The sequence below is a fragment of the Cricetulus griseus genome, chromosome 2, assembly GCF_003668045.3.
Source record: "Cricetulus griseus strain 17A/GY chromosome 2, alternate assembly CriGri-PICRH-1.0, whole genome shotgun sequence".
Lineage (NCBI taxonomy): Eukaryota > Metazoa > Chordata > Mammalia > Rodentia > Cricetidae > Cricetulus > Cricetulus griseus.
The window spans coordinates 322568162-322581292 of record NC_048595.1 but is presented as its reverse complement, the minus strand read 5'-3'; the positions used below and the strand labels follow the sequence as shown (position 1 = coordinate 322581292).

The 13131-nt window shown below is 34.6% G+C and overlaps 1 protein-coding gene across 5 annotated transcripts in view; it reads right to left on the bottom strand.

Annotated features, from left to right (window-relative positions):
- Adamts6 (ADAM metallopeptidase with thrombospondin type 1 motif 6) overlaps positions 1-13131 on the bottom strand; it is a 229077-nt gene that overhangs the window by 208795 nt on the left and 7151 nt on the right. For 3 of the 5 annotated variants that reach the window (XR_003482511.2, XM_027401535.2, XM_027401534.2), the window contains 3 exons: positions 12645-13020; positions 10786-11150; positions 590-758 (listed from right to left, as the gene is read on the bottom strand). Coding sequence is in view for 2 of the 5 variants with exons in the window: in XM_027401535.2 (XP_027257336.1) it covers positions 590-758; positions 10786-11150; positions 12645-12741 (631 nt within the window). In the remaining 3 variants the exon portion in view is untranslated. Of the gene's footprint in view, positions 1-589; positions 759-10785; positions 11151-12644; positions 13021-13131 lie in introns of those variants that run through there. The other 2 variants (XM_027401538.2, XM_027401537.2) reach the window with 1 other exon arrangement.

Sequence of the window (13131 nt, the reverse complement as noted above, 5' to 3'; positions counted from 1 at the left end):
AATTGCTCTTGAAGGCTTTCAAGGGTGTGTATTCCTGATACTAGCATGAAAATGTCAGGCTATAGACACACGGGGGTGGGCCTAGGCCCTAGACCAAAGGATATGACAGACTCTGAAGACCCCCCCCATGGAAGGCCTCACCCTCCCTGGGAAGCAGAAAGGTTATGGGTTAGGTAGGGTGTTAGTTGGGAGTGGGGGGGGGGGAGGAAACTGGGATTGACATGTAAAACAATTTTGTTTCTAATTCAAATAAAAAATGGAGAAAAAATAAAGAAAAAAAATGTCAGGCTAACCCAACATTACAAAGTGCTGTGGAAGACCTGTGAATGCAAGTTATAAGTAAAATAAGACACTGCTCTTCTCTTCAAAGAAAAAATGTCAAATTTTATATTGACCCATTTTAAGGATTTCTTAAACAGTCTCCAAATTGACTTAAAACTATTACTAGGTAATACTTTTTAAGATAGTTCTGGACATTATAAATCTAACCACTCATGTTTGTATGTATAGTTTTATTATTAATAATATTTTACTTTCCATAAAAAAGAGACATCGGCAATATACAATGCTTCCAAAAGCTTGCACTCACCTGAAACCCCACAATGAGAATGATCATAGATATGTCGTTGCTGGAGTGTAGACTTTTTGTAAATAACATGAGGATGGCCATTTTCATAACTAAAATGCTTAGAATCCTCTGTGGTATTCTTTAGAGGCTCAATAAAATATTCTTCATCTTCTGTAGCAATAATACCATGCTAAAAGAAGGAGTAACAAAGGATTTACCTAGAAGGGTCATTTTAAATCAATATCTTTATTACCAAGATTAAAAGATAACTCAGTATCTTCCACAAACAGAGGTTAAAATATAAAATTTGTTTATTTTCTATATTAAGTAGAACTTATGTAAATTTCTTCATGTTTTAAGAAAGGCAATTACCTGCACATGCTCTGCACTGTATTAAATATGTCAAATGCACATTTCCTCAAAAACTCTGAGCTAGCAGAGACAGCTTTAAAAACCTACTTCCTTTCCAAATTGTGTATAATTCATTCTGTGTGCTTAGGTATAACTTCGTTATTATTAAGTCTTACCCAATACAAAAGGGCAGGGGGCTGTAAATCACCTTCAGGATCAGTCTCTGAATACCATTCCAGAGGAATTCTCCTCACCCTGCTTCACTACTGCCAATTGAATGGAAGGACTCCCAAATTTAGGGGCAGTAGAAGCCAAACAAACAAACAAACAAACAAAAAACAAAAGGCTAGATCCCTAAATGACCTCTTATAAAACCACCTGATGTAAACACTAATACAAGGGAAAAATGAACTTCTTCAGTGGTAACCATGGACATTTGAGATTTGTGATACATTGGTTAGTATGTTTTTTATTTAACATATGTTCCCTTTTGGTTATGAAGGATCAGGCTCAGAAATCAAGAAATTGTCTGATACCATGTATAGAGAGAGGAAGGAAAAGGAATTTGCTTCGATTTAAGAAAAGTGACTCTGATTCCCACAGTATTACATCACTGTATACCTGTTTAGTCACCTCCTACTTAGCTGTCATATGGCTCCTAAGAGTTCTTGGGCTTAAATGGAGTGGCATCACTTTAAGCTAAGTTAGAGCTTATTATCATTTATTTTCAGTTCAGTTCATTCTGTAAATTTATTTAACCTAGAAATTTATTTAATTTCAGTAAATTCACACTGTTGCAACACAAACCTTAAAGCTAATTAAGTTCAGAGCAATGTTCCCACTGCATATTTTAACTCTCAACTAACCCACTTGCTTTCTTCAAGAAAAGCATTATGTCTTATATTTCTTTGTATCAGTTACAGCCCCAGAATGTGTCTATATGCAGTAGATTCAAATAGTTTGCTAGTAAAAAAAAGAAATAAGATAGGAAAAGTTACCTGTATGAAAACTAAGGAATCCACAAAATGAATAAATAAGAGCTCTACTCTTCTAATCCTGTTTGCCTAATTATGGCATATGAAAGAATGGCTCTTCGTCCAACTAGACTTTAATGCCAGCTAAAATACAAACCCTCTGAACTTACTTCCTCAGCTGAGAAAAATGAAAGAATTGGTCTAAATTACTCATTTTAAAACAGCACTCTGGGGAGCCCTAAGGGTTCCATGAAGTACCCTGGAGGGATTGTCCCAGACAACAAAGGGAGACCTACATGACTTGGATTCCAGAGTTCAGAATCAGCTGTTATTATTAATCAGTGTACTAAGTGTCCAAATAATAGTTCATATGAGAAAATGGTTTCCTTCTCTAAAAAGGAAAAAAAAACATGAAACATCTGGTCAAAATAATCACTAATATCCCTTTGATTTCTAAACTCTATGATTCTATTTAGAGAAATTCATTTGAACTAGTACATGCTTAGAAAAATAGATAAGACATAATCAGATATGCTATAACTTACAGAGAAAGTTGCCATTCATCCACAACCAACATGAAATGAGGTGAGGAATAAAAAACAAAAACAAAAAAGAGAAGCCCTTAGTAACTTCGTGTTATTTTTATGATAGTTTATAACCTTATGGGTAACAGTCCCTATATTAAATGCAAACCCTGAGGAATAACTCAATACACTGTTAACCAACTCCAATATCTATGTAAAAATGAGCTTACCAGGCACTTTAATGATGTACTAGAAAACTGAGCACAGTGTTTAAAAAAACAGGCAAGTTTTATTAAGACTGATTAGAAGAAAATGAAGTACAGCAATCTAGGGTTTGATCCATCAAGGCTAGGACATGAAGTCACACTGGTCTGTCATCAGTATTAAGCCTCTAACAAAAAACTCAGATTATTGAGGGAAAACAGATTCAGAAGGCTAGTAAGTAAAAAGAAGAAGAAACCCTGTAAGAATGAAAAAATTCTGAAATGGCATTTCAGAAGTTTTATATAGTATGTATCTGATAAAATGTTTCTACATGTCTCACTTAATCTTAATAGCTCTATAAAATAAACAATATGATCAGCTCTACTCTACAAATAAGCAAAAGGGGCAAAATTTAGCAGCAAATTCATTTGACTGACTTCAGAGTTTAGACAGTTAACTACTATACTATAATTATCTCCTCATCAAAGGGTTATTTCTGATTGAGTGCCTATGGTAGCATGAAAACTATACTGGTTGGTGGAGGTAAAACAGTGAATCAAAGAATATCAGGAAAGGTAGGAAAAGATAATTAATTACATATAAATGATGTATAAGATCATGATGTTAAGAAAGGGAGAAAGGGAAGTGAAAAAGGACAGAGAAGAATTATAAGTAGGCTATACAAACTATTTAGAATATTTGGAAATATCTTTTCTGGTACATTATTTGGACTGCAGAGATAACTCAGTTGGTGAAGTCCTTGCCTCATGCACATTAAGACCTGAAGTGAAGCCCCAGAAACCATGTACAAAAGCAGGTGTCACACACTTGTAATGTTACTCCCTATAGTAATTCCAACTCTAGGGAAATGGATAGAGATGGATTACTGAGGTTCAATAGCCAGCTAGTCTAACTTACTTTGCCCTAGTCAATGAGAGACTCTGTCTCAAAAAACAAAGTGTGTGGTACCAGGAACGGCTGACTACTGGTGTCCATATGCATGGAAACACACATGCACACCCGCACAAGCACATAAAATATAGTGATATTTGAACAGAAGCCTGCATAAAGTAAATGAGGACATTAAAAAAGATGTACTGATTAAAAGACCAAGCACAAAGATAATGAGGTGTTGTGGGATATTTGTTTACACTGCATGAAGATGTGTCTAAATTTTGCCTCACCTGCCTAATGCACCTGATTGGTTTAATAAAGAGCCAAACAGCCAATAGCTAAGCAGAAGAGGTTAAGCAAGACTTATGGGCAGAGAGAGGAACTCAGAAGGATAAAATCTAGACACTCGAGAGACACCAGCCAGACTGGAGCAACTCAGACATACAGAATGGGGGAGAGTGAAAGGCCATGTGGCAAAACCTAGGTCAATAGAAACAGGTTAATTTGAGTTATAAGAGCTATTTGGGAACAAGTCTAATCTCAAAGCCAAGCTTTCATAATTAATAATATGTCTCTGTGTCATTATTTTGGGGCTGATGGTCCCACAGGAAAGACAAGCTACAATGAGGTAAAAGCATACTTGTACTTTCTCTTTTTTTTTTTTTTTTTTTTTTTTTTTTTGGTTGTTTTGGAGACAGGGTTTCTCTGTGTAGCTTTGGAGCCTATCCTGGCATTCACGCTGGAGACCAAGCTGGCCTCGAACTCACAGAGATCCACCTGCCTCTGCCTCTTGAGTTCTGGGATTAAAGGCGTGCGCCACCAACACCCGGCCATACTTGTACTATTTAAGAAGTAGCAAGGAGCTACATTGACTGACTTGGGGAAGAAGGGAAAATTATCATAAGATTAGAAAAAAGGAAAAAAAATTAGAAAAAAGGAGCTCCTGAATAAGTGAGGTCCTCAAAAGTGCTACTCTCACTTCCCTTAGCATCCGTGTTCATCCTTATTCTAACTGTATCAGGGTCACGAGGACTAATATGGTATCCTCACTGCTGGATTTCTACAAGAAACTCAAGCTGCACCTCCTGAAATGTATATCCCATATGTTATGCATATCACTCATTCTGATTCTATGCACTACTTCTTAACCCATCATCTTAGACACTTCCCAGTATTCCTTGTCAATCTTGAGCCAATAAAATTTTCCTATATCTTTGGTCTCATCTGTGAATGTTCTAACAAGAATCTGAATCTCTCTAAATGACTTGGTGTAGTAATATGCAATGGTGGTCATTTCCTAGTTTCTTATGGTTCACTACCACTTCAAAAGTTTTCCTTTCTTTCTTTCTTTCTTTCTTTCTTTCTTTCTTCCTTTCTTTCTATGTGAAACACCAGCTTCTCATGCCATAATCTTCTCTTTTTCAGTTGCAGTTATGTGACCCAGTCACTAAGTAACTATTTTAATTCCCTGAATCACTGTTAGTTTCTGCAATAACATTTCTCAAATAAACACTGGCTTCAATATTTTATATCACAATTCTTAAATTTTGTTGTGTACACATGTGAACAAATTTCTTTACCATGTCTTTTGATAACTAGAAGAAAAAATTAATGGACCCTTTTCAGAATACCTTACTCAGAGATCAAAATATAGAATTATCAAAAAAACTTACTGTGGTGAAAAAAAAGTCATTGAAGTATTTTAAATAAATTAAATATATTGTATAACAGTTAAGGCTATTTTCAGTGGTTCTATAATAATGCCAATACTTTCATAATAATAGATAGTTTAAATGCAAAAAATTGTAACATGATACAATATGAATATAATTAATTCATATTAAATAAAAGCACAGTTATCACTACTACTGTGTTGTTTTGACATTAAAGGAAATTCATTTTTCTAATTAAGAACTACTGTGATTTCAAAAAGACACCTTCTGAGTTGGCAGCTTGCTGGCCCTAGACCCTGAGTGAATTACACACTCAAGAAACTCAGTAAATGTCAAATGACTAGATTGTGAGAGCTGGAAGAAAACCACCTCTAGAGTGTACTGAGAAACTTTACTTCAAAACCACACATAGCATTCAGCAAAGTGAAAACCTGGTCACAGCTAGACTATGCAAAGAAACAGACAGATTCTAGGCAGTGCACCCAACATCAGAAGGGGCAGCCCAGGGATCTGCCTGGAATTCAGCTGGATTCCTGATGGACCCAATGCTATGGTCTGCATCTGTGATCTAATGTGTGAAGGACTGATTATTGGTGCAACCAACATGTCACCCATTCCCTCAAAGGATGGCCCAGAGGTGAGAACAGCTTTAACAGTCCAAATCATGAACTGCCCAGAAATATAACCAGTATCTGTGACTAGATCTGTAAATGACTGCTTGGACAGAACTAGCATCCATGATCTGACTTTATAAAAGTCTGCCCACCATGAAAGAAGGGATTCTGGGAAGATAGTTCCATGGTTAAGGCACTGGCTGTTCTTCCAGAGGACCCAGGTTCAATTCCCAAAATCCACATTGTGGTTCACAACTGCCTTCATTTACATTTCCAGGGAATCTGACACCTTCTTCTAGACAATCTATGGGCACAAAAGAACTTCATGCTAAAGGCATAGAAAAACAATTTTAAGAAAATCACAGCAAAAAATTCCCCAAATCCAAGGAAGGAGATGCTCTTTCAAATATAAATATTTTGATACCAAATATACAAGACTATAGAGGAACATCCCCATGATCTAGTATAGTTAAAATACTAAAAACACAGAGTCACTTATAAAAGGGTATGACCATCCACAAAAACTTTAAAACCCATGAGGACTCAATGATTATTACAAGCTCTAAAAGAGAGCAAAACTATCTGTTATAATGAAAACAGAAAAAAGAACATTCCATGATAAAAGTGGGCTAAAAGAATTGATGACCACTAAAACAGATCTTCAGAAGATACTTGAAAGAATCCTTCCAACTAACAAAAAAGATAAACATATCTATATGGCTTTATGAAAGAATGAACCACACTAGATCAGGAATTGAGGAATATAAAAACACCAAATACAATAAAACTAACAAAATGACAGGAATTAACACATACTTTTCAGTAATAACTCTCAATAACTATCAATTCTCCAATCCAAAACCAAGACTAGAAGACTATTTAAAAGGGACATTTATGTATAGATATAAGATAACACTGTGAACCCAAGGTTGCATTTGCATTAACTTAATAAAATCAACCTTCGGTCAGGAGGCAGAGCTAGTCACTAGTTGACAGAAAATAATCATAGAGAGTCAGAGGCTTCTGGAATATGGATAGAGAGATGCAAAGGAAGTAGGGGGGAGGGACTTGGAGTGTGACTTCTTTTTTGGTTTGGTGGTGCAGAAGAACCGTAGTCTCTCTGAGATGCAGTGAAGACAAAAGTTCAGCTAGTTGCTCCTCAGCCTCTCTCAGCTGGCAGATTTTAGCCACAGCCTCTGACTCCCAAGTCTTATTGATAAATAGAATGACACAGATTTAGTTAAAACTACATATGGTGGCAAGGGCAGGAGGCAGATCATAAAAGTCCCACTTCGTGGCTACCAGAGAAGCAGGCCATTAACTGCAGAGCCCACAATTATTGGCTGAAACAGAAGTAAATTCAGTTGTAGCCACTATGCAGGTGATAAAACATTAGTGCAGCTGTGTGCTTTTGGGGGACTCCTAAAAGTGGAAGTAAGGGGCTTCTCTGACTCTTTGCCTGCTCTTGGGACCATTTTCCTCCTATTGGGTTGCCTCATGCAGTCGTGATATGAGGGTTTCTGCCTAGTTTTATTGTAACTTAATATGCTATGTTTGATTGATATCTCTGAAGCCTGCCCTTTTCTAAAGGGAAACAGAGGAGGAATGAATTTGGGGAGAGAGGAGGTGGGTGTTGGGATGAGGGAGGAAAGGGAAACTGCTGTAGGATATAATGTTTGAGAGAAGAATAAATAAAATAATAGTAAATAAAAGAACTCTAGGATGTGATCAAGAGGGCAAAAGAGATTAGATATAGACTTTCTTCAATAAAATTATAACACAAAATGACACAAATCTAGAGAGAGAAAGAAATAATCAAACATAGTGTAGGCCCTCAAATAGACATGACCAAGAAAAAAAACTGTTCACAAATCTGCCCCCCAAAATAAAATAATGTATCTTAGAAAACCTAACCAAGGAACTGAAAACTTCTACAATGAAAACTTTAAAATACAAAATACAAAAATTAAGGACATCTGAAAATATAAAGACTTCACTTGTTCATGGATTGGAAGAATCAATATTGTGAAAATGTCTATGCTATATCACCAACAGCAATCTATTCAATGCAATCCACATCAAAATTCTAATGGCATTGTTAACAAAAGGAGAAAAAAAGCAATCATAAAATGTATATAGAAGGACAAGGGGCAACCTATAGCTCAATAGAAAGAGTAATGCTAGAGGTGTAACATACCCAATATCAAATTACATTAAAGAGCCATAGTAAGTAGCAACAACAAAAAATCACAGTACTGGCACAAAATAGACCTATATATCAGTGAAATTGAACAGAGGGCACAAAAATCAACTATCACAGCTATAGCCACATGTGTTTTAGATAGATTCTTATTCCTGTGGTAAAACAGCACAGCCAAAAGCAACTTGGGGCAGAAAAGATTTACTTCAGCTTACAACATTTTGGTCATCATTCAGGGAAGACAGGGCAGGAACTCAAGGCAGGAACCAGAGACCTAAACCTGAGACCATGGAGGAACATTGTTTACTGGCTTGCTCAGCCAATATATATATATATATATATATATATATATATATATATATATACACACACAACCCAAGGCAACCTGTCAGGAGGTGAAGGGGGTGAACTACCCACAGTGGTCTGGACCCTTCTATATCAATCATCACCCAAAAATACCACACAAGCATGTTTACTATACATACAGGCATATCTAATGAAATCATTTTCTCAATTGAGAGTTCCTCTTCTGAAATGACTTCAGCTTGTCTCAAGTTGAAAAAAAAAATAACAAGCACAAATGGATTAGGGAAAGGATAGTCTTTTTAACAACTGTAAGAGAAATGGAATTTCTATATGAGAATGACACTAAACCCAAATCTCTCAGTTTGCCCAAACACCCATCTAAAATGGATCAAACACCTTAATTAACTTAAGACCTGAAACTGAATTTGCTAAAGAAATATATAGAGAAAATACTTTACAAAATAAGGAGAGGCAATGATTTTCTGAATAGAACCCCAATGACACAAGAAATAATCCCCAGAATTGACAAAGGAAATCAAGCACCTTTTATACAACAAAGTAAACAACCACCAGAATCATGAGACGATGTACAGAATGTTAATGAATAATTATTTACCTACTATACGTCACACAGACAGTTAGTATCTAGCACATAAATCATCTAATCAACAAATGACATAATGAATCGAATAGGTAGTTCTCAAAAGAAGAAATGCAAAGGACCAATAAATACTCGAAAAAGAGTTCAACAACCTTAGCCATTGGAAATGCAAATGAGAACTTCTTTAAGATCCGTTCGTCCCAGTCAGAATAACTATCATCCCGAAAAGTAATGCTGACCAGACATGGGCAAACAGGAACTTTATACACTGCTGGTAGGAACGTAAACTTGTGTATTCCCACTAAGAAAATCAGTATTTCCTCAAAAAACTACAATATGACTCAGCTATATTACTCATGGATATATTAAGTTAACACAAAGATACTTGTATATCCACATTGATAGTTGACCTTTTCAGAACAACCAAAAGATAAAACTAGCCTAGAAGTCCATCAAGAGATGAAAGGTTAAAGAAAAATAAATTGTGGTAAATATATACAATGGAATTTTCTTTAGTCATAAAAAGGAAATTCTGACATTTTCAAGGAAATGGATACAACTGGAAAACACTATATTAAATGAAATAAGCCACGTTCAGAAATAACATATTTTCATGCAGAACCTAAACTTAAAATTATGTGTATCTGTGTGTGTCTGTGTGCATGTATGTGTTTATTTGTTTATGTGTGTTTATAGGTCAGAAAACTACAAATGGGATCCTGAGAAGAGAAGGAAAGACTACTCTGGGTAGCAGAACAATACATGTAATAGGAAATCAGAAGGGAGAAAACTGGAGGGTGGGGGGTAGCATCAGCTAGGTGGAGAGGAAACCCTGAGGAAGGTGGTCAAGGAGGGGAATGAATTAGATAACATTGTAATGGCAATATTGTATGATGATTCCATTACAGAACCCATTATGTTGTATACTAGCAAAAAAAAAAAAAACCAAAATTAAACAAATATTTTCCACATAAAGTCCTAACATTATTTTATAAGGAGATTAGCAATAAAACACATGTTTTTCTGGAAATTAAACCTGAGTATTAAAATCTTAGTAATTATGTTAGACCATTTTACTTAGTAGTTGTAAAAAAAATGGAAATCTGAGCAAAAATAGTGAAATTTATTTCTCAATTACATAGTTTTTTTCTAATTTAAAACTCATTTAAATTCTACTGTAGAACTAAAACATAAAAGTTTTTGTATTCCTTACACATAAAATTTTAATGGAAAATCTATGTTAGTCAGAACAAGAAGAGAAAGTGGAGGAGTATGATTTTATCTGATATCATTACTATGTGCAACTGTGAATTATATATTACCATTTTACTATAATAGACTCACAGGGTACTATATAGTACCCTGCACTAGTGAAACCATTTTCAAAATAAAATAGCTTAATAATAGTCTCCATATAAATAGTAAGGAAATATTACATAGACACTGGTATAAAATTTTGCTCTAAGAACTCATAACCATAAGTAGATCACAACTTACTTTAAAGTTGTATTACCTACCAGAGACAAATGTGGGAAAACCTAAAGGGTAGTTAGTGTTGTGGTTTCCCAAATACAAATATATCTTGAAACTGTTCATGAAAGTTGAAGCTTTGCTATTTTAACAGGAAATTCTGGCATAAAAGGATGCCTAAGAGACCACTCAGTCTCTACTTCTAAATGAGTTTTAAAAGCTGTCCTGTAAAAATTATTGCAAGCATTATAAAAAATGAAACTGAAAAGTAAAAACAGCAGAAATAAGGAACATTAGACTAGTACCTTTCTACTTAAACCACTTACACATATATTTTAGCCCAAGGAAAGACATTTATATTGTGAATTTATCTTCCCATCAGAAATTTAAAATCACATCTACTTACCAATCCAACACAGTTGCTTAAAGCCACTTTAGTTGTACTACGTTGATCTTGCAAGTATCCTGTGTAGTGACAGTTGTCTAAAAAATCATGTTTCCATTGGGGTCCATCTTTACCCCAATATTCTACTGTAAAATGTTTAGACACAAAATTTGTATTGAGAGTCAAGTTTAGGTGAAAGTGCTTGCCATAGGCTGAAAGTTTAAAAAATAATTTAGACACCGCCTGCTGTGGCTCAATAAGGTCCATACTTCTTCTTCTCCTTGAGTGTTTATCATCCTTCACAGTAAAGCTGAGAAAAGCTCCATTTTGATCAACTCTTATTGGAATAGTTAGCTGGTAGTGTTCAAGATAAGTCAGGAATTCCTCTTTGTAGTCACAAGGCAGAGAATCCAGAAAAGCACATGGAAGAAAAGAAAATTTAACAGAACAAAAAAGTAGCAATATAAACAATGATGTCAATTGAAACTATACATCATTATATGTGAGGTGTGGATGAAAATGTTATATTAAACAAAACGAAAGACTGAAGACACAAAATCAAAACATTAAGTTTCAATTGTTTAATTCCTCAAAAAAGTATTATTTTTAAAAAGTATTTGTGAAGGACTAGTCTTCTTTCCTAAATTTAATTTTTAATATATAGATCTTAAAAGTTTTTCTAGAAGTATGAAAATCTTACATGAAAATGAGACAAAAGTGCATATATATGTAAAAAACTGTTTAGCTCAGATAAAGTTAACTTTTGTAAGCTATCCAAAAAAACGTTCATGGAGGATCTCTACGGCTCTGAAGAAACTATCTTCAAAGAACAAATCATCACTAGGAATGTAAAAGGCCATGGACACTTTATAGGCCAATCTGACAGCTTGTCACAATGTTAAGCATGAATTACCAGATCATTTAGCAATAATTCTACTCCCAGGTACATACAAAGAAGAAATAAAAACACATTTCTGGGATATGTGATAGGTAGGGTTTTAGTTGGGGGTGGTGGTAGGGGAGGATGGAAGGGAGAAGGGAACTGGGATTTTCATGTAAAACAATCTTGTTTCTAATTCAAATAAAAAAATATTTGTAAAAAAAAAAAACACATTTCTGGGTTAAAAAAATCTATGTGTGAATGCTCTTTTCAGGAGGATTGTTCATCACAGCTCAAGAAAAGAAATAATAATAATGCAATTCCCCATCCACTGATGAAGAAACAGCCAGATAATATTATTTCCAATAAAAGAAGCAACAATTTATGTGCTATTATACATGAATGGCCTTCACACAGAGACTTCCAAATATGTAGCTCTTTGTAGCACCTTCATCAGCACCAAAAAAATTATTTGTTACTGGGTATTCATGGGAGGAAAATCCAAAAGATATGGCCATGATAATTCAATGAGAGATGGATTGGTCATTTCTATGATATAAAGTTTAATTGTCTGAATTAAAATTAAAAGAATGAGAATCCTTATGTTTGGAAAGTATTTTATTGTTATTTTTGTGTTTTAAGTGAAGGGTTCATGTTTTTAAAAATCTGTATCAAAATTTATCTGGTTTCTTCATCTTCTACAAAATAAACATTTGAATCCTGTCAGAAAATGATCCTGGCTCAAAATCCTAGCAAGGAGTGAACCTATTAAAATTTAGATTATAGGAAAAGCAGAAGTTTAGAGTGTATACTCTCTAAGACCAGTCAACTCTAAAACCCACTGAAGAGTTATCTCCAAGGGACAAGCTAAACATCCTCTTAGCACATTTGTTTCTACTCCATATGACTAAATATTCCCCAGAAACTATTTACCAAACTATATATGCAGAGTTTTTATTTTGTGATAATTTCTATCAAATTTAAAAATCAAATATCCTACCTTGAGAACTGTATGACAGTCTATGGTCACTATAAAATTCCGAAGAAGCCATGATGAGGCTCAAAATCCAAGTCAACGTTTTCCACGAAATTTCCATAATTTGGAAAACTGAATGATTTTTTGGAGGGCTACCTATGAGCTAGAGAGTCAATATCATACCAATATCGAAGCATAACAATTTTAATTCCTTAAATCTTCTTGCAAATGAGTTCTTAGATGCTCCACTGTTTAACAGGTACTTTCCCCCAATATCTTTCACTTTCTTCTATGTCTGGATTCATTTTCTCCATCCAAAAATGAAGAAAACAATGATGACAAATTTTTTCATAATCAAAGCTCAGAGTGATGGATCACTTAATAATGGCCTTTTTTTAACCTAGAGGGAAAATTGTAAGTTAACTGAAAAATACCATGAATGGACATATTTACTACAGATAAATGAATACTTGCCAAAGGACATAAATTCACAAGAACTTAATATAGTTAA